Source organism: Papio anubis, chromosome 8, assembly GCF_008728515.1.
Source record: "Papio anubis isolate 15944 chromosome 8, Panubis1.0, whole genome shotgun sequence".
Classification (NCBI taxonomy): domain Eukaryota; kingdom Metazoa; phylum Chordata; class Mammalia; order Primates; family Cercopithecidae; genus Papio; species Papio anubis.
This window is the reverse complement of record NC_044983.1, coordinates 97643060-97664095: the sequence shown is the minus strand read 5'-3', so window position 1 is coordinate 97664095 and position 21036 is coordinate 97643060. Positions and strand designations below refer to the sequence as shown.

At 36.6% G+C, this 21036-nt stretch overlaps 1 protein-coding gene across 9 annotated transcripts in view; it reads left to right on the top strand.

Moving 5' to 3' along the window:
* UBR5 (ubiquitin protein ligase E3 component n-recognin 5) overlaps window positions 1-21036 on the top strand; it is a 154453-nt gene that overhangs the window by 132062 nt on the left and 1355 nt on the right. For 3 of the 9 annotated variants that reach the window (XM_021942550.2, XM_021942552.2, XM_021942547.2), the window contains exons 46-58: window positions 146-266; window positions 357-461; window positions 3242-3485; window positions 4761-4872; window positions 5831-5975; window positions 6912-7042; window positions 9016-9076; window positions 10720-10898; window positions 11437-11521; window positions 13926-14081; window positions 14732-14845; window positions 16871-17015; window positions 18288-18373. In XM_021942550.2, coding sequence (XP_021798242.1) covers window positions 146-266; window positions 357-461; window positions 3242-3485; window positions 4761-4872; window positions 5831-5975; window positions 6912-7042; window positions 9016-9076; window positions 10720-10898; window positions 11437-11521; window positions 13926-14081; window positions 14732-14845; window positions 16871-17015; window positions 18288-18373 — 1684 coding nt within the window. Of the gene's footprint in view, window positions 1-145; window positions 267-356; window positions 462-3241; window positions 3486-4760; window positions 4873-5830; window positions 5976-6911; window positions 7043-9015; window positions 9077-10719; window positions 10899-11436; window positions 11522-13925; window positions 14082-14731; window positions 14846-16870; window positions 17016-18287; window positions 18374-21036 lie in introns of those variants that run through there. The other 6 variants (XM_017962206.3, XM_021942551.2, XM_021942549.2 and 3 more) reach the window with 5 other exon arrangements.

Genomic DNA, 21036 nt, shown 5'->3' with positions numbered 1-21036 from the left:
GATGCAGTTTGAGGAAGTTAAGACCTCAGAATATTTAAAAAAAAAAAAAAAAAAGTAAGTTACTACCATTGAACAAAAAACATCAGTCTTTGAAATTGGCTAAAGTATTTCCTCCCCCCCGCCCCTTCCCTTAAACTTCTTACAGGCCACAGTGTAGCTTTATGGGAATGGTTATTTCCCATGATATGCTGCTAGGACGTTGGCGCCTTTCTTTAGAACTGTTCGGCAGGGTATTCATGGAAGATGTTGGAGCAGAACCTGGATCAGTATGTATTTTGTGCACTTTAAATTCCATTCTGCCTGATAAGCACATATTTCAGGGAATAATCTGTCATGCTTTTTTTTTTTTTTTTAAGATCCTGACTGAATTGGGTGGTTTTGAGGTAAAAGAATCAAAATTCCGTAGAGAAATGGAAAAACTGAGAAACCAGCAGTCAAGAGATTTATCACTAGAGGTAAAGGTATTTAGATTTTCTTATACTATACCTGTAGCATGCTATTTATATAAATTTTAAAACATACAAAATAATAATAGCTTTACTTAGGTATATGTACTTATAATTAAAAAATTAAAGAAAATAAAAGAAATGTTAAACTGCCCAATTTATTTTTTATTTGTGTGTGTGTGTGTGTGTGTGTGTGTGTGTGTGTGTGTGTGTGTGTGTGGTTTCTTTTTATTTTTTTCTTATTGTAACCATCAAATTTAGAATAGTGGTTTTCTCTGGCAGTTTGGTTCCCTAGCATCCTCTATGAATTTTTTTGTTTTAGTTTTTAAGTATCATTATGCATGCCTTGATTTAAACATTTTTTTATGTATTTAATTCCATTGAGATTATTATTCATATTGATGCTCAAATTGTGTCTTCTTTGGCTAATGGGAGTCTTGAGTCAATTTTGATTCCTCAGTCCTTTTGGCATTGGCCCAGTAATTTTTGATAACTTTCTTACTTCCTGGTATGTTTCATCTTGTGCATTTCCTGTCGCAGACCTTAAATCAGCCATTTCTTAAAGTAGCCTTGATTCCTTTTAGTAGGAAATTGTGTTTTGAGATTACAGTCTGTGCTCTAAGGTTGCAAATTGCTACTGGGTCGATCATGGTTTCTAGGCCTTTTTAATTGATAACAGTTTGGCAGTGCATTTTATTTTGTTCTTTTTTTAAAAAAATAAAATAATGAATTAATATTGATACTCCCAATTCAAATTCAAGATGTAGGACCACAAGATTGTTTTTGTTATTTTTGCTTTTTAGATTTTTTTTTTTTTTTTTTTTTTGAGGTGGAGTCTTGCTTTGTCACCCAGGCCAGAGCATAGTGGCATGATCTTGGCTCACTACAACCTCCACCTCTTGGGTTCAGGAGACTCTCCTGCTTCAGCCTCCTGAGTAGCTGGGATTACAGGTGTCTGCAACCATGCCTGGCTAATTTTTGTATTTTTAACAGAGACAGGGTTTCACCATGTTGGCCAGGCTGGTCTCAAACTCCCGACCTCAGGTGATCCACCTGCCCTGGCCTCCCAAAGTGCTGGGATTAGAGGTGTGAGCCACCACACCTGGCCTTGCTTCTTAGATCTTAAGTCTTTATCTCCTTTCTTTCAGACTGAATATCCAACTTCCCAACAACATTAATCAAATTACTCATTTGTTTTAATGCCACAACATACACAGTAGCAGTCAGAATTACATCACTGGAATCTGAGGTGGAAGGATGGCTTGAGTCCAGGAATTCGAGGACAGCCTGGGCAACATAATGTGAGAGACTCTGTCTCTTAAAAAGAATTATAACATCAACACTACCACTAACAAAATGATTATTCAAAATAATTAAAGATTTATTTGCATATGTTTGTCCTTAGATCATATACAGTTAGAGATAACACAGTTAAAGGAGGTTTATTTTAAAGTCACTTGAAGTAATTTCTCTTTGTAGGTTTTGCTACCAGCTCTATATGATCAGGACCTTTTGCTTTCAGATTTTAGGGATTCCTTTTTCCTCTTTTGGTTTTATTTTGTAATCAGTGTAAAATATCTACAGTGTGGCAGAGTGAACTCTACAAAAGAATGGATATAAGTCTATTCTTGTCTCTTTTACCCATTTTTTCAAGTTTATTTCCTTCCCTCCCTTTTAAAACATATAAGCATATGTGTGTATTAATTACATACTTCCTCCCACCTCCCCAAACATACTATACATTTTATTCCATCTTGCTTTTCTCAGTTAATAGTATATCCCAGAGAAAATGTGAAATGTTCTACCTTCCTTTTATAGCTGCTTAATATACTGCACTTTTATAGTTGTTATCGCAGTTTTTGCAGCTAATCCCTTACAGGCTAGGTATTCAGGCTTATTTCCAGTCTTTTGCTATTACAGATAGTGTGATGAATGGCCTTGTGTTTTTTTGCTAGTGTGTCCCTGAGATAGATGCTTAGACGTGGAATTGCTGGGTCAAAGAGTGTGTGCATATGATTTTGCTAGACATTGACGGATACTTCTGCATAGCAGTTGCATAATTTTGCATTTTCACCATCAATGTGAGAATGCATGATTTGCCTCAGTCTTGCCAGCATTTGTTAAACTTCTAGATTTTTGCTAATCTGATAGGTAAGAAGTAGCACCTCAGTATAGTTTTAATTTGAATTTATCTTATTTTGAGCAACGTTAAACATTATTTCATATATTTAGGATAGTTGTATTTAACTCAGTAGATGTGCCCATTTTTTTTTCTAAGTTGGCTTTCTCTCAGATTTCAGAGGCTTTTTATGTAGCTATAGGTGATAGACACACTCATTAATGATTATATATATCTTTGTGAGAAAAGATGCAAACAATTTTCCAGTTTGGTTAATTCCCCTCCAGCCTCCCGCCCACTTAGCTTGTCATCAAGGAATTCATCTGTGTTTTTTTCTGTTTTTTTTTAACATCTCTGATTATTTGGTATTCTGGTGTATCCCAAAATTGAACAAGATTATTGTTTTCCAATAAACCTTTGAAAGAAAGTGTTAGAATTGAATTAAATTCTGTTGTCCTGATTTAATTTGCAAGACATTCTTGTGTGCTTTAATGGTTTAAACATTGTATTTCGTAATGGATAAGCTTCTGAGAACTCTGATTACTTTGTAGTTTTTTAAACTCTCAAGGAAAAGCTAAAACTAGATTTTCAGATTGAAAATAGAAAAATTCAAACTACAAAAAATTCTAACTACTTTCCAACATTGAATTTACTACTTCTTGATGTGTTTTAATAGGTTGATCGGGATCGAGATCTTCTCATTCAGCAGACTATGAGGCAGCTTAACAATCACTTTGGTCGAAGATGTGCTACTACACCAATGGCTGTACACAGAGTAAAAGTCACATTTAAGGATGAGCCAGGAGAGGGCAGTGGTGTAGCACGAAGTTTTTATACAGCCATTGCACAAGCATTTTTGTCAAATGAAAAATTGCCAAATCTAGAGTGTATCCAAAATGCCAACAAAGGCACCCACACAAGTAAGTAGTCTACAGATAACAAGCATCATAAAATTCCTTGTCCCTCAAACCAACAGTGGTAATCATGGTTTATATATGTGTGAGAGTATAAATTTACATTTTTACATAATTTTATTCTAGATTGATTTAATGTTATTTAAACTATTCTAATTGACGACAGTTTCTTTACGTTTATTTTGATAAATTGATTTTGATAAATGTTTGTGATTGTACTAGTTTTTCATCTCAATTGTTACATGTTGCGGGTGGGTAAGAGGTTGTAAAATACATAGTGATATAAAAATTCACGGAGCAAATTGCAGCATTTCCTCCACTTCAATAGTTAACCCACATGGATATTTGAGAAGAAAATGCTATTTTAAGAGCAGTGCTGTTCAAATTACGATTTCCAAACTTGTTGCTGTTCCCCAGTGAGAAGAAGATTTTGCAGCCAAGTGTAAATCAACTGTGTCACTAAGCTCACTGTTTAGTAAGACTTACAAAAAAAAGAATCCTGGTGCAAGCTTATTACCTCACTGAGGATCAGCACTTTGGGGTTAGGACTCTTAGCTAAGTTTTAAGATTACAATGAGCAAATTTTAAAATTTGTGAAAATTACAAAAGCCTTAGGAGATTCACATCAAGTAGGAGCAGAAGATTATCAGACTTGTAGGTGGATGGAGACTGAATGAGCTATAGAAAGGATTGATGGTGAGAGTTCCTCAGCTTTTCATCAGTTTCACCATTTCACTTTCTTTAATGTTATAATGAAAAGAAATGAGGAGATGTGAATGACGAAACTCGAGGAAACTGGGAAATCATAACATTTCAAAACTATCTTTTTTGTACACTTACAGGAAACCGTACTCTGGCTTGGGCTTAGGAATTTAAACATAATCATAGGTAATACTCTGGTGGCCTTTAATGCTTTCATGCCAAAAACTAAGAACAGATGATATTTAAATTAGTCATGTAAGAAATTTCAGCATTATTTATAGTGACACTATCATAACCTCACTTGCTGTATATTATTTCACAACTTTGACATGACAAGGGAGAAAATTAACAAATATTGAGTGAACATCTATTTTGTGCCAGGTATATTCTACACAGTCACCTTTAACCCTGAAAACCCATAGGGAGAGAAAGGCGTTAACAACATAGATGCGAGGGAAGGATAATCTTTAGCTGTCATGTTTTCTTTACGTTTGTCTCATTTCTTTGCATTGACTTTGAAATTTAAGGTAGTTGAATTTGCATTCATCTAAATACAGTATATTTCTTATTTTCTTCTAGGTTTAATGCAGAGATTAAGGAACCGAGGAGAGAGAGATCGGGAAAGGGAGAGAGAAAGGGAAATGAGGAGGAGTAGTGGTTTGCGAGCAGGTTCTCGGAGGGACCGGGATAGGTAAATTTTGTGTCTTTGATTCAGTACCACCTTTTTGGATGAATTAGAGATAGGCCTGTAAATGAAAGAATCTTAATTATGGATTGTTTTTTAGAAAAGTAAAGTTTTAATTTTGAACATATGTATAGTAACTAAGAATAGTCTGTTAATAAAATACAGTAACTAAGAATAGTCTATTAACTAATAAAAAGTTCTGCTTTAAAAACCCAGAGGCAGTTGAAATTATTTTCTCTTTATCTGACTCAAGTTACTGTTTGAATTTTTTTACCTGTATCATTCTCTCCTAAGTTTATCTTAAACAATCTTAATTTTTCAGGCCACATGTGGTGGCTCACGCCTATAATCCCAGCACTTTGGGAGGCCAAGGTGGGTGGATCATCTGAGGTCAGGAGTTCAAGACCAGCCTGACCAACATGGTGAAACCCTGTCTCTACTAAAAACACAAAATTAGCCAGGTGTGGTGGCGCATGCCTGTAATCCCAGCTACTTGGGAGGCTGAGGCAGGAGAATTCTTTGAGCCTGGGAGGCAGAGGTTGCTGTGAGCGGAGATCGTGCCATTGCCTTGCATTCCAGCCTGGGAAACAAGAGCAAAACTCTATCTCAGAAAAAAAAAAAAAAAAATTAATTTTGGCAGATTCTGCTATTTAAAATCTTTGAGGTTTTCTCTTGTTAGGATGGATTGCATTTTACTTTTGACTAAAATTTCCAGAATTGTGTGTGGACTCTTGATATCTGGTATGTTAAGGTCCTACTCCTTACAATAAAATTTTTAAATTAAGTAACAAAATCTAGATAATCTTTATTTCCTAACCATCATCTGTTTTGGCATTCTGCCACCTTGGTACCATAACTGAACAACCTGTATGCTCTAGTTTTCTAACTTTTTTACTAGTTGTGCTGATATTTTTACTTGTTAGTCAAAGGAAATGAAGTCATAATAGTTTTCCTTCTCTTACAGAGACTTTAGAAGACAGCTTTCCATCGACACTAGGCCCTTTAGGCCAGCCTCTGAAGGGAATCCCAGTGATGATCCCGATCCTTTGCCAGCACATCGGCAGGCACTTGGAGAGAGACTTTATCCTCGTGTACAAGCAATGCAACCAGTGTGTACTGTGTACTTAGTTACCTCTTAACTGGCTGTGTTATTTTTTTGCTTTTGAATTAAAGGTGGTGTTTAAAAAAAATTGTCAGCTACTGGCAAAACCACATGGTTGAGGACTCTTTTTAGCTCTGCAGTAAGAAGGAAGCTCAGGAGGGAATAAGGCAGTGCTTACTGAAGGGTAACTGTATAGCTTGAATTTATTTTTTCCTCCACCCACCTTATGTTGGGACACTGTCTCCGTTCTACCTTCCTTGCATACTAAATAATTTGCTGTGCATTATATTTATTTGTATCTTTATTTGAACAAATTATTACTACTTTTGGAGCAGACTGTTAGCAAACTGTAGTTGGAACACATTAATGCTGATTAGTATAGCAGGAAGAACTTTATTTTGAATGTTCTATCAAGAGTTTTTCTTTATATGATATGAAATACACAAATTAGTTATGTTTTTTGTCTTTATGCATAACTGTATGTACACATTTTATAGTGAAGGAATAACAGAAAACTATTATTTCTTCTAGTTAAGTCCTCAGCCTTAAACATAGGTATCTTTTTCTTTACCCTATCCCCCCCCCTTTTTTTTTAACCCTAAGTAAAAGATATTTCTGGCTCTCTGATGAAGAAAAAAATATATATGGAAGTTGAGTATATGTATGTTTAACTCAGAGATATAAAAAAACCTAAAAAGAAAACTTGTCATACAAATATTATAAGTAGCCTTAACAAGATGTGGTAGTGCAAGGACTGTTTATTCCCTGCCAAATTTTTCTACGATTGATCTTCCAGTTTCATAAAAGACCTGGTTCTGAAATTTTTGTATTTGTTACCCAAGTTTCTTGTTTTATTATTAATTTTTTAAATAAAAGATTGTAGACGTAATTAGACAAGAGGTTTTAGAGAGTAGTCAAGTTAACATTTGTTCATCATTTACAGGCATTTGCAAGTAAAATCACTGGCATGCTGTTGGAATTATCCCCAGCTCAACTGCTTCTCCTTCTAGCAAGTGAAGATTCTCTGAGAGCAAGAGTGGATGAGGCCATGGAACTCATTATTGCACATGGACGGTAATGTGTACAATTGGGAAGGCATTTCAGTTTAAACATCAGCTACTTATTTTCAGTATGTGGGTGCCATCGTATCTTAAAAAATATGTCATAAAGTATAAGGTTTTAAATGCATTTTTATTTTTTTAATGTATTTTTCAATGATAGCTTAAATTCCATAGTGAGACAGCTTAGTTCTTCTCATGTATTAGAAAGGTAGGGTTTTAATAGTTATCTAGGTTATTTAGAAATTACTTGAAAGAAAGTAAATCTCAAATTCACTTACCAGAATACCCTCCTGGCAAAGGCCATAATATACCTGTGTTCTTGCCATAACCATGAAATTTCTTTTAGTCTTCCTGATTTATCTTAAAAATTCATGCAGGTTTTTGCTTTCTGTTCTGTAAAGTATGAATTTAATATAAAAGCTAAAAAATATCTAACAGATTACATATCCCTTTTTCCAAGGTGACAAGTAAAAGTGATTTAGGAAGATAAGGTCAGGTGTGGTGGCTCGCACCTGTAATCCCAGCACTTTGGAAGGTCAAGGCGGGCAGATCACCTGAGGTCAGGAGTTCAAGACCAGCTTGGCCAACATGGCGAAACCGTGTCTGTACTAAAAAAAAAATTTTAAATGTCTGGGCACGATGGCTTATGCCTGTAATCCTAGCACTTTGGGAGGCTGAAGCGGGTGGATCACGAGGTCAGGAGTTCAAGACCAGCCTGACTAACATGGTGAAACCCCGTCTCTATGAAAAATACAAAAATTAGCCGGGCATGATGGCAGGCACCTGTAATCCCAGCTACTCGAGAGGCTGAGGCAAGAGAATGGCTTTAACCCAGGAGGCAGAGGTTGCAGTGAGCCAAGACCATGCCATTGCACTCCAGCCTAGGCGACAGAGCGAGACTCTGTCTCAAAAAATAAATAAAATAAGTAAATAAATAAGCTGGGTGTGGTGGTGAGCGCCTGTAATCCCAGCTACTTGGAGGCTGAGGCAGGGAGAATTGCTTAAACCCGGGAGACAGAGGTTGTAGTGAGCTGAGATTGCGCCACTGTACTCTAGCCTGTGTGATAGAGTGAGACTCTGTCTTAAAAAAAAAAAAAAAAAAAATTGGTCACATTTATGCTGTAGTTTCTATCCTGGGGCTACTCTGATACCCAGTTTGAAGCTTTGAAGTGTTTATTATTTTAGATGAAAATTTGTATTTTTTTCTTCCTAATCATGATTTTGAGTTAGGAATTTAGATTAGATACAGTCCTAGAGATGTATAAGCTGGTAGGCTGTGCACTAGAGCTAAACAGCCACTTCCAGAGCCTTTAATGGTCCAAGCCAAAGACTATTGAGAGAACTGTATTTTCTTTGCTGATGCTCCTGGTTTTCTTCTCTGGATTTTATGTACTGTTTGTTTATTCCTCTGCCCTGTCTCTGGAGCTACAGCACACTGATATAGCTTAGTCCATTATAGAAAAATCAAGAACAGTGTACCTTTTTGGTAAAACAATTTTTGTGAATATATGTTAAGAGTTGCATATTTAGTCATGTTTTCTGTTGAATGCAACCAATATTCAACAATATTGACGGCTTTCACCTGGCTTTCTGGAGTAAACCGTGAATTTATTAGTGTTCTAGAATCATTAAATTCACTAGAGAATTTGATTCCTATTGGATTGCTTTCTGAACATTTTTCTGTTCTTCTATAGTGCTCCCTCTGAGCATTGTAGAAGTGTTCCAGCACCGCTATGAAGACCACATTCATTTTGTCAGGTAGCCTTTAGTCCATTATCTTGAATCATACATGTAGGATCTAGTGATATACTTTTTTAAAGATTTGTATTACCAGCTTCTCTGCTCATACTGCATTAGTACTAGCGGATGCATTGGATATTTATTGACTCCAAAACTTGAATGTATTTTTTAAGTAAGTCCTTTTAAATTTAAATTATACACTAGAAGTCTCCGTTATCTGGAATGTGAAAGACTTTTTGTTTTCAGGGAAAATGGAGCTGATAGTATCCTGGATCTTGGATTAGTAGACTCCTCAGAAAAGGTACAGGTAAGGAACATTTTATTCATGTGCTGATAATCACAGAATTTAAATTGTAAGGAAATTTAAATAAAGGGGATGAAAGCAGGATTTCCGAAGAAACTGTCTTTATAAATAAAATGAATGTTTACAGTAGAGAGACAGAAGCAAAGGTAAATATATCGGTATTAGGCATAGAATCAAATAATAAGGTTGGCTTAATTACGGCTCAGTGTAATGCCACCCATTGGTTGGTGTCCATTTGAGCACAGCTTGAATTAAGCTTTACTTTGAATATGTAACAAATTGAAGAGCAGAGAGGGAAAGATGTATAGAATCCTAGGGCTAATTCGCTGGGCACAGTGGCTCAAGTCTGTAATCCCAGCTTTGGGAGTCCGAGGCGGGTGAGTCACGAGGTCAGGAGTTCTAGGACTCATTCTTCAAAGAAGTAACTGGTGGCAACATTACGAAAACAAGTGACATATCATGCTATAGCATAAGGGAGGCTTTTTAGTTGGCATTGAAACAATTGCACATAGAAGGTGAGACTTCCAATTTGAACCTAACTAGGTTGATTGCCTGCTAAATTCATATTGATTTACTAAGACTCAGAGTTTTCACAACTACTTCGCAATGTCCAGGACACACTCTAAAATTACTCAGCATACAAAGAACCAGGAAAGACTGGACCCACCTCTCAGGAAAAGAACCAATAGATGGCAACCACGAGATGACCCACTTGTTGGAATTATCAGAGACTATCCTGTGTTCTGCAAGATAATGGTGAACACTAGTGAATGGAAAGATAGAGGTTCTCAGCAGACACATAGGAACTTCAAAAGAGAACAAAGGGAAATTTTTATAATTAAAAGTGCAATATTGGAAAGAAAAAAATTCACAGGATGGGTCAATAACTGAATGAAGGTGTTGGAGGAAAGTGTCAGTCAGCTTGAAGATAGATGGAAATTACCCTTTCCGAAGAACAGATAGAGAAAATACTTAAAACAAAAAAATAGTTTCAGGGAGACCTGTGGGACAGCTTTAAAAGACCTAACATGTATGTCACTGAAATACTCAGGGGAAGAGAAGAAACTGCTATAGAAAAAATATTTGAAGAAATAAGTCATGGCTGGACACTTCCTAAATTTGTTAAAAGACATAGATTTCCAGATTCAAGAGTCAGTGAACTCAACAGAAGAAACTGAAAGAAAACTGTGTCCAGACACATTATCATCAAACTTCTGTAAAATAAAGAAATAGTCTTGAAAGCAGCCAAAGAATGGTTCTTTACCTATAGGGTAACAGTGATTTGAAAGACAGTGGATTTCTCACTTTTGGAAGCCAAAAGTCCAGAAATTCAGCAAAGTGATGACAGAATTCTGTATCCAGTGAAAAGAATTTTCAGGTAATAAAGTGAAAGAAGCTTACCCAGGTTTCATAAAATGACTTTAACAACAGAGATGTTAAAGACCTAATAATACACAAGCTTTGTGTGTCACATTCCGAAAGGGCAAATTAAAAGTTGATTTACCTTTAACATTGTTATACACATATGTTTAAATATTTATGTTGCTCTTCCTACCTGACTTCATTTGAATGATTTCAGAGAACAATTTCGTATGTTTTGTTTTTTCAATGAATCTTGGGGCTCACTCTCTGATATTCTTTGTTAGCAGGAAAACCGAAAGCGTCATGGCTCTAGTCGAAGTGTAGTAGATATGGACTTAGATGATACAGACGATGGTGATGACAATGCCCCTTTGTTTTACCAACCTGGGAAAAGAGGATTTTACACTCCAAGGCCTGGCAAGAACACAGAAGCAAGGTTGAATTGTTTCAGAAACATTGGCAGGTAAAAGAACTTTAATCTTGGGTTTGAATCTTTTTAAAACATTTCAATTTATGAGATTTTCTAAAGTATATTTGTTTTAAAATGTATGTAGGCTGGGTGTGGTGGCTCACGCCTGTAATCTCAGCACTTTGGGAGACTGAGCCGGGAGGATCACTTGAGCCCAGGAGTTGGAGACCTGGCTGGGCAACATGGCCAAACCCTGTCTTTACTAAAAAAAAAAAAAAAAAAAAATTAGCGGGCACGGTGCTGCATTCCTATAGTCCCAGCTACTTGGGAGGCTGGGGTAGGAGGATCACCTGACTGTGCCACTGCACTTCAGCCTGGGTGGCAGAGTGAGACCCTGTCTCAAAAACAAAACATTCTCAGCCTGGTATTCCTGGTTTTTTTTTGTTGTTGTTGTTGTTTGTTTTTTGAAAAGTGTATGTGCTGTACTTTATGCTGAATAGAAAGGAGGCTGTAGAGAATTTCTCAAAATATGTGTGGGGGATATATGTATTCTAGAATTATTTAAATCTTATTTCTCTGTCTTTGTTTTTAGGATTCTTGGACTATGTCTGTTACAGAATGAACTATGTCCTATCACATTGAATAGACATGTAATTAAAGTATTGCTTGGTAGAAAAGTAAGTGATTTTGATGAACTTAATTGTATTCACAATTGCAGAAATTTTCTTTTATAAAATAATCAAATGCTAGCATACTGTTTATAGCATTAATTAACTATTAAATCTTAAAGCATTACAGCCATTATAAGTAACTTTAAAACATTTAATTATACAATTATGGTCAACAAAAATAAAATTAATAACAAATTAATGACAGAAAAAGACTATGGGGAGATGGCATAGCAGAGTGGATAACACAGGCGGGGCTGGGGGTCTGACAGACCTACGTCCTGTTGCCAACAAATATGCTGACATTTCTGCCATGTTTCCCCATTTATAAATTGGTAAGAAACACAACATCGTAAGTACCTGGCAAATAGTAAGTGCTCAGTAAATTGTATCCACTATTATTAGTTGTACCGGGTGGTAGAGAAGGTAGTAGTATTGAAAAGAGCCTTCCAGGCCAGGCACAGTGGCTCATGCCTGACACCTGTAATCCCAACACTTTGGGAGGCCAGGGCAGAAGCATCTCTTGAGCCCAGGAGTTCGAGACCAGCCTGGATAGCACAAGAGACTCTGACTCAACCAAAAATGTAAGAAGTTAACTGAGTGTGGTGGCATGCACTTGTGCTCCCAGCTATACTTGGGAGACTGAGGTAGGAGGATCTGCTTGAACCCAGGAGTTTGAGGCTTCAGTGAGGCATGACTGCACCACTGCACTCCAGCCTGGGTGACAGCGAGACCCTGTCTCAAAAAAAAAAAAAAGAGCATTCCAACTTCAAAAATACATACAAGAGGTACATGGGGGTGGCCAAAGAATGTAAGAAGTACAACACAGCATGCTCAATATTGATCTGTGGATGATGGAATTAGCTTATCTTCTTTATGCGTTTTGATAGTTTGATAGCCTTCACTTCCCTTTATGATGGCAGGGGGAAAAGAAAAACCATTTGCTTTAAAATTAATATACAATGCTAATTATGCAGCTTTTGATTTAAAACAAAACTGCCCACGTTCCTAAAAATACTTTAGAGAAATTACTTGACACAAAATAAATGGAATAGATTAAGTCCTTTTTTTTTTTTTTTTTTTTTTTGAGACGGTCTCTGTCACCCAGGCTGGAGTGCAGTGGCACAATCTCTGCTCACTGCAACCTCCACCCCCCAGGTTTAAGTGATTCTCATGCGTTAGCCTACCGAGTAGCTGGGATTGAGTAAGTTCTTATTGTCGTTAACAAGTTCTTGGAAACTGCAACTCTAATTGAAATGCAACCATTTTTTTCTTATCAACTTTATAATGAAATAATGTTATTTGAGAACCTGCTGTTGTCATTTCAAAGTTGCAGCCAAGAACCTATCAAGGCTTTAATTAATCAATTTTTGTGAGATAGAGTCCCGCCCCGGTGCTCATGCTGGAGTGCAGTGGTGTGACCTCAGCTCACTGTAAACCTCCACCTCCCAGGTTCAAGCGATTCTCCCGTATCAGCCTCCCAAGTAGCTGGGACTGTAGGCGCACACAACCACGCCTGGCTAATTTTTGTATTTTTAGTAGAGATGGAGTTTCACCATGTTGGCCAGTCTGTTCTCAAACTCCTGACCTCAAGTGATTCCCCCCCATCGGCCTCCCAAAGTGCTGGGATTATAGGTGTGAGTCACCGTGTCCAGCCAGTGGCTTTGAGGACTTATGTTAGTTTTTTTCCAGAGGTACATGTCACACATCTGATAAATAAGCATGTTAAAGCTGTAGTCTCCTAATAATTCTCTTTAATCAGACCTGATGAATAATTTTCTATTAGTACATGAATATCATATGATTTTTTCTTTTTAACTCTGACCCTATTAAATTCTTAAAGTGTTCCAGCTAAAATGTCCTTATTTAAAGAACTAGACTCAAAGCTTGGCAACATAAAATGGTTGATACATTGAGTCTTCAGCAGGGTTTAGGAAACAGCTAATCAAATAGACCCAAGTTTAACCCAATAAAGTGACCTTGGGGCAAGTTACTAAATATCCTTGAGTGTCAGATTTATCATTGAATTTAATAATCTGTATTTTATGTTACTATCAAGAATAAGATGTATATTAAGTTCAGAGCCAGCTGCTCCCCATAATTGGTGTTTAATCCCATAATTGGTGTTTAATAAGTAGTGCAAAGTTTTGCAGTTTTAGAACTTTAAAACTATTATGCTTTTGGCTTTATATTTTTTCAAAATATAACCCTTCTTATGCTTTGAAAAGCAAATATTGTCAGAGCCAAATATTTATTAAACTTACCTCTTTAAACAGTTATATACCGAGTGGGAAGTTATTCTATGTCGGTATATCTTCAAATTAGATAAAATTCTTTATCAGATTTTAATTTACTAATTAATTGAATGAAGCTGTTTCTTTCATAACTGAGTTTCATATGATTACTTTTTTAGGTCAATTGGCATGATTTTGCTTTTTTTGACCCTGTAATGTATGAGAGTTTGCGGCAACTAATCCTCGCTTCTCAGAGTTCAGATGCTGATGCTGTTTTCTCAGCAATGGATTTGGCATTTGCAATTGACCTGTGTAAAGAAGAAGGTGGAGGACAGGTAAAGCAAATATGCACTTTTCTGATTCTGGCAAGAGAATTTGGTTAATCTACTGTGCTTGTCTTATGTATAGACAGTTTAGTTAGGGACTGAAAGAGAAGAACATGTGTGAACACATAGGAGAAATGGATACTGTAGGTGTTAAAGATGGATCAAGAGTTAGTGAGCCAGACTGAGGTAGAAGGGCTTGTACTTTTTTTTTTTTTTTGAGATGGAGCCTTGCTCTGTCACCAGGCTGGAGTGCAGTGGCACCATCTCAGTTCACTGCAACCTCTGACTCCCTGGTTCAAGCAATTCTTCTGCTTCAGCCTCCCCAGTAGCTGGGATGACAGGCATATGCCACCATGCCCACCTAATTTTTGTATTTTTAGTAGAGATGGGGTTTCACCATGTTGACCAGGATGGTCTCAATCTCCTGACCTTGTGATCCACCCACCTCGGCCTCCCAGAGTGTTGGGATTACAGGCGTGAGCCACTGCGCCCAGCAGCTTGTACTTTTTTATGGCCTAAAATGTTTCCATCTCTTAGATTCTGGTCAAATAAAGAACTGTGTTTATATTTAAATATTTTAGGAACTAGTTTTATAAACAGTTAATGTTTTACTGCTTTGACAAAATTGCCTTTAAATAGCACTGGTAAATTTTTCACAGGTCGAACTCATTCCTAATGGTGTAAATATACCAGTCACTCCACAGAATGTATATGAGTATGTGCGGAAATATGCAGAACACAGAATGTTGGTAGTTGCAGAACAGCCCTTACATGTAAGTGTTTCTAGAAAGTGTTGTGTGATCCAGTGAGGCTATTTGTGTCTTCATGTGTGGTAACCTAGCTAAGTATATTCAGCTTATTTATAAAAGGCCAAAGTTTTTAGACCAAAATATTTTATTTACAATGTAAATTGCACCTAATTTTAAGAATTCAGACCAAGTACTCATTTTCTTTTTGATAAAACTATTGGAAAAACCACGCCATCGTGAGACAGTAGCGTTGGCAAATGAAAGTGTGGAAAAGGTGCTTATGGTACCAGAATGACTGTTGTAGGGTCCTACTGTTTTAGTGGTAGAGTTACTGAGACAGACTGAGAGGAACAAAGGCTTTTTATACCAAAATGTTTCCATCGCTTACGTTCTGGTCAGATAAAGAATTGTCTTTATATTTTAAAATGTATGTGTAAAATAATATATCTTAGTCCTTTGTCCTACAATGTTAGTGGTAGGACCCAAACCAATCTTTTCGATACCACAAACACCTTTAGTTTTATTACCAAAGCTAATTTGGGTAACCTGCTAAAAGAACTCACAGGACTCAGAAGCAGTTGTACTTAACAACTATGGTTTATTGTAGCAAAAGGACCCACAGCAAGATCAGTAGGGGAAAAAAGAAATATTAGGCCGAGTCTTGAGGAATCCAGGTGCAGGGTTTCAAAATTCTCTCTCAAGCAGGGGGATGAGTTATTGCAAAGAACACAATTCTTCCACCAGTGAAATGTATCAACATGTATACATTGTTTGTGCTTAGGGAAGCCCACTTTGGAGTCAGAGCTCAGTGTTTTTATTTGAGGCTAGTTCCATTGGCATTTTCTGTCTGCACAACCAGCCATGATTACTGAAATTCCAGAATCCCTGAAGAAAGCACACATTCATCTTGAACTGCATTGTTTGCACAAATAGTCCAGGCAGTCTGATACAGCATGGTTCATTGCTCCAGACATTCAAAACAGCCTCGTCCAGTAATGTTGGAATATTGCAAAAACCAAGTTCTCAGACACCAGCCAACGCCAGCTGTACAGTCAGGCCCTTCTAAAGAGTAACATCAGTCCTACTATGTTAATTCTTTCCCCATCCAGGGTTAAATTTTTTTTTTTTTTTTTTTGAGATAGAGTCTCACTCTGTCACCAGGCTAGAGTATAGTGACCCAACCTTGGCTCAGTGCACCCTCTGCCTCCTGGGTTCAAGTTATTCTCCTGTCTCAGCCTCCTGAGTAGCTGGGACTATAGGTGCGCACCAGCACGCCCAGCTGATTTTTGTATTTTTAGTAGAGACGGGGTTTCACCATGTTGGCCAGGGTGGTCTTGATCTCGTGATCCGCCCATCTCGGCCTCCCAAAGTGTTGGGATTACAGGCATGAGCCACCGCACCCAGCCTGTAAAATGTTTATATAGCTTTATGACTGGTGGTGTTCAGTGTTTCTGATCCCCGTGCTACAATAATTGTGCAGGCTTTGGAGTCGTACTGTTAGAGTTTAAATCATGGCTCTACCACCCTCTAGCTGTATGATGTTACCAAATTAGGTTTTTTGTGCCTTGTATCCCTCCTCTGCAAAATGAGGGTAAGATTAAATTGAATTAGGTAAGGTACTAAGACAATTCCTGGCACATGATAATTTCTCAGTAAACATCTAGCTTTTGAGTTTGTATCTGGGAGGTTTATTGTCAATGTATCTTTCCTGAGATGCTGACAGGATACCACTTTTGAAGACTGAAGCTATTCTTGATGACTAGCCTGTTTGTTATTAACATAACTTTTAAAATTGTTAAACCACTGGTATATAACACTACTACTTCACTTTTGAACCTATAGCTTATTCACTGTGCCTTCCCTCCCCACTTCCTGCCTTTCTCTCTTTTGAATCTTAATAAAAAATACAGGACTGAATTTTTTTCCTTTCTGGTTTAAAATGGGAACTAACATTCTTAGAGAAGGCTGCTAAAATTAGATCTTGTGCTTTAATAATATAAATAAATGTTACATGGAAAATGAAGTATTATTGTTTCTGAAATTCCCTAGGCAATGAGGAAAGGTCTACTAGATGTGCTTCCAAAAAATTCATTAGAAGATTTAACGGCAGAAGATTTTAGGCTTTTGGTAAATGGCTGCGGTGAAGTCAACGTGCAAATGCTGATCAGTTTTACCTCTTTCAATGATGAATCAGGTAGGACATTTTTAAAAAGTTTAAAGAATGAACTCTATAGATAGGTCAGTCAGCATTTTCTGAGTTTGAAGTTCTTAGATCTCTTTATAGGGTTTGGGAAATTGCTTGTATTACTCAAGCATTAAAACAATTTTTTTACATTAGTTTTAAAGGTATTTTTGAAGTAAATAGTATTTTGATGGCTTAGCATTAGGTTATTCTTAACTCTTTTTTACTGCTTAATTTTTCTACATTTCAAAAAATATGAATACAGACAAAAATTTTTCATGGTGAGCAACTGTGTAAAAAAGGATGCGTATATACTGACTAAGAAAAAGTAATCCCTGTGACAACTCTGGGCTTTTCTGATTCATGTTGCTTAAACTCCCTAATGAAAGAATTTGTATGATGATTGCTTTATAGAGCTGGACCCAAATCGCACTTCTAAAAACACAGTAGCACACAAACACTTCCTAGATTCCAGGAATCTAGGAAGAATAAGGAGTGGTAGTGATAATCCTCTTGAAAGAAAAACCTTTGTCTCCAGTGTTTGATTTGCTGCAATTCTTTCTTTTGAAAGTCCTATGGTCTAGGAATAGGCTTTTTAGCTGTGACTGTACATTAGAAGCTCCAAGAAGTTCTCTGTGAAAGGATTATACCTATATTCCAAGATTATTATGTACACAAAGGTACTGATTTTTTCCCCTTTATTTTTCCTATTTTGCAAGCAGCTTCAGCCAAATTATAAATTGTAATATTTTTTGTGCTACCTTGTAATACAGTTTTTAATACTAATAAGAATTTGTCTTATTTACAAACCAAAAATTTAGGAAGGAAGACAGAGTATCGAAAGAAACTGCCTAAGATCTTGCCACTCCAAGTATGATCCTCGGATCAGCAGCATTGGCATCATCTGAAAGCATTTTAGACAGGCAGAATCTCTGGTCTCCCCTCTCTGCATTCCCCACCCGGTGAAAGAATGAGAATCTGCATTTCTTGAGATCATAAGAATAATGACATACAGATGAGATTAAGGTCATGCAAATACCAAGTTTAAGGCTGGTGGTTCATTTGTCTTGTTTTGGTCATATTGAGTCAGGATTGACTAATGAACTGTAGAGGTTTTACATTATGCAAATGCTATTAATTTCCTGTATTAGGAATTAGACACTCCCCCCAAGTCTTAAATAATGTTTTAATCTTGCATCCTTTTATTATAAGAAGATTAGTAATGTTCTACAGATAATAACAACAACTGGTATAGTGTATTTTATTTACATTCTTCATTCTTAGGAGAAAATGCTGAGAAGCTTCTGCAGTTCAAGCGTTGGTTCTGGTCAATAGTAGAGAAGATGAGCATGACAGAACGACAAGATCTTGTAAGTTAAAATTTATTTCACAAAATTTCACAAGACTTGTAGAAGGTTATAAAATTTAAAAATACCATGTATGATGGCCTTTTAGGTTTGTAATGGTTGGTCATTTTAATTTGGGGTAGGGCAATTATAGAAGGTCACAAATAAGGCAGTTTTTGTTTTTCTGCTCTATAACAATATCTGAAGTATTACTAAAGCTGTAAGCAGAGTGAAGTACATTTAGCTGTTAATATGCTGTCCTTAGTCCCAGAAGATAACAGTTGATTGTTGCAACATGGCTTTTTATCTTTCTTTCTTGTACTGCCTACATATGCTTCTCCCTGTATACATCCTTAATCCTTTTGACTAGTGCCAAGTGTTGACAGAATTTCTGAGTATTATCTTGATTGTTATCTGCATACTAGGAAGAGAGTAGCTTAATTGTGATATGTGGGTACTAAATCGTTCAGAATGTTATTAGTACAGAGCCCCAGCTAACTTAGAATCATAAATTAGACAACAGCAGCTTTGATCTTAGTGGAAAGTCTGCCTCTCAGTGGAACTGATGTCCACCCATCAAGTAAAACCATAACCAAGTCATCCTGCCCATTCATCTTGAAAGGCAGTATGCTGCTGACTTTCTTGTAGAAATTGGAAGGACATTCTTTATGTAAAAACCCTTGGAAGATCCTTTCTATACTCGTACTCTTCATGGTTCCTGGAACGTTTCCCCTGTCTAATCAGCCTTAGTTCTAAACTACACCACTCATGGAAATATTTTAAAATGATCAGATTTCTAGATATATCCTTTATTTTATTTGAATAAGGGGGAAGTGGTTACTTGTGCAGGAAAGAAAAAACTTGCAGATTCCCAGTTACCTTCATTCAGGCAAGAGTTTATTTTGGAGGTGGTGGAGGGAAGGAGGGGAACTCATCTTTACATGGCTCTTAAGTGTATTCTAATATTTCTCTGCTATGGTGAGATGGGTTTGTTCAGCAGTCCTAACTGCCACCCAGTTCATTTCTCAGCTTTTAGCCACCCTGGTAATTTTGACTTAGTTTGTTCACCAGGTAGGTTTGATATAATTGGTCAGCATTTGACTTCCCCAGTCTTGTGGCTGTTAAAGATCCCACTAGGGCCATATACCATAACTGTCCCTGTTGGTTTCAGGATCACCTAAATAGCTTAAGTTCTGCCACCTTTAGTCAGTCTTTAGATTCAGGGCACCTTGTTTCCTTAAGACAAGGGCCATATCAAGTCTGTAAGAACCACTAAAAACAGAAATAGAAATGATTGGCTATCCGGTATAAGTTCTAAGTTATCTGTTTTAATCTATTCCCTAGTTTTAATTTTCTGCCGTTTTTAAACCAGTATTTCCTCAGTCCAGTCAGCCAACTTAAATCTCATGAGTTTCTGCCTTCTACTGAAAAAATTTGCTAATGACTCAATCTTAGAAAAAAGAAAACCTTCTATGAAGACCTCAGAATTTCCTGACAACAGCTTTAATTTGTGAACCTTAAACTCTTATTGAAAATCTGTGTTTAGGGTGTAAGCAGTATATCATGGTATCTTCCTCCCCCTTACCCTTCTCCTCTTTTTGGGAAGTCATCCTTCACATATTGTTCGTTTCATCCTGATGCATCTAGAGGACATAAGAATGGGGTTTCTGAAACAGTTCTCCCATGAATTAATTAGTCCTGCAAATTATAGGTTTCCAGAGTTACTGGGTAACGCTACAGTTTATTTCCCTCTTGGAGTGTATAATTCACTAGTAAAAGTATTTCTCTTCTTCCAACTTCTTGGAGATCCAGCAGTGAGGTCATCTACCCTGGTTAACCACAATCATCCTTGAAGAAACACTTTACATTAAGCTTGTTTCTTATCTATGAAATGAGTGGTTTGGATCAGCTTCATCTCCAGAGTACCAGTTTTCTATTTCTTTTCAGATTTTATAGATCCTGATACTTAGGTTTTCTCTTTTTTCTTTTTCTGTCCCTTTATATAGAATTCTAGATGAGCTTTCCCATGCAACTGTGCTTCAGGAAATCATAAGTTTGTTTAGGTTTCCTAGTCATTCTAGGAAGTTGGATATACTTCATTGTTAAATTGTGCGTTTTAAAATGATTAGATTAAAAAAAGCTTTTCCTTAAGAGAGAGAGACACATGCATATGTATGTATGAAGGGATGGATTGATGAGGAATGTTACATGTTCAGTGAAATATTTCAGGGAGGCGTATCTTTGGTTAAGTTAAAAAGCTTAAGTTAACATTTACTGAGCATCATTTACACTGTGTTGCACAAAGTTTTATTATAGATATATGATATAACTTAGTGTTAATATGGCTTATTGCATGAATTTTGATGCATAGATGTTCCCCAATAATTACTATTATAAAATGATTCCGTATCACAATGTAGCAGTAAATACTTTTTTTGCTTTATTATTTGCTTTATTATTTATTTTGCTCCTTAATGCAAAATAACTTTTTAAGATAACCTGTGTGAGTTTTGAACCTAAGACTATATCTTTTGTTTGGTAGCCTTTTTCCCACTAATAGACAGTTTATGGAATTTAGCTGCAAGAAAGGCTCTTAGAAACCATTTAGTCCAACAGCCTCATGTTACAGATGAAAATACTGAGGCTCTGTAACAGAAAGTCACCTTTTTTCCCTCTACTCTGGACTT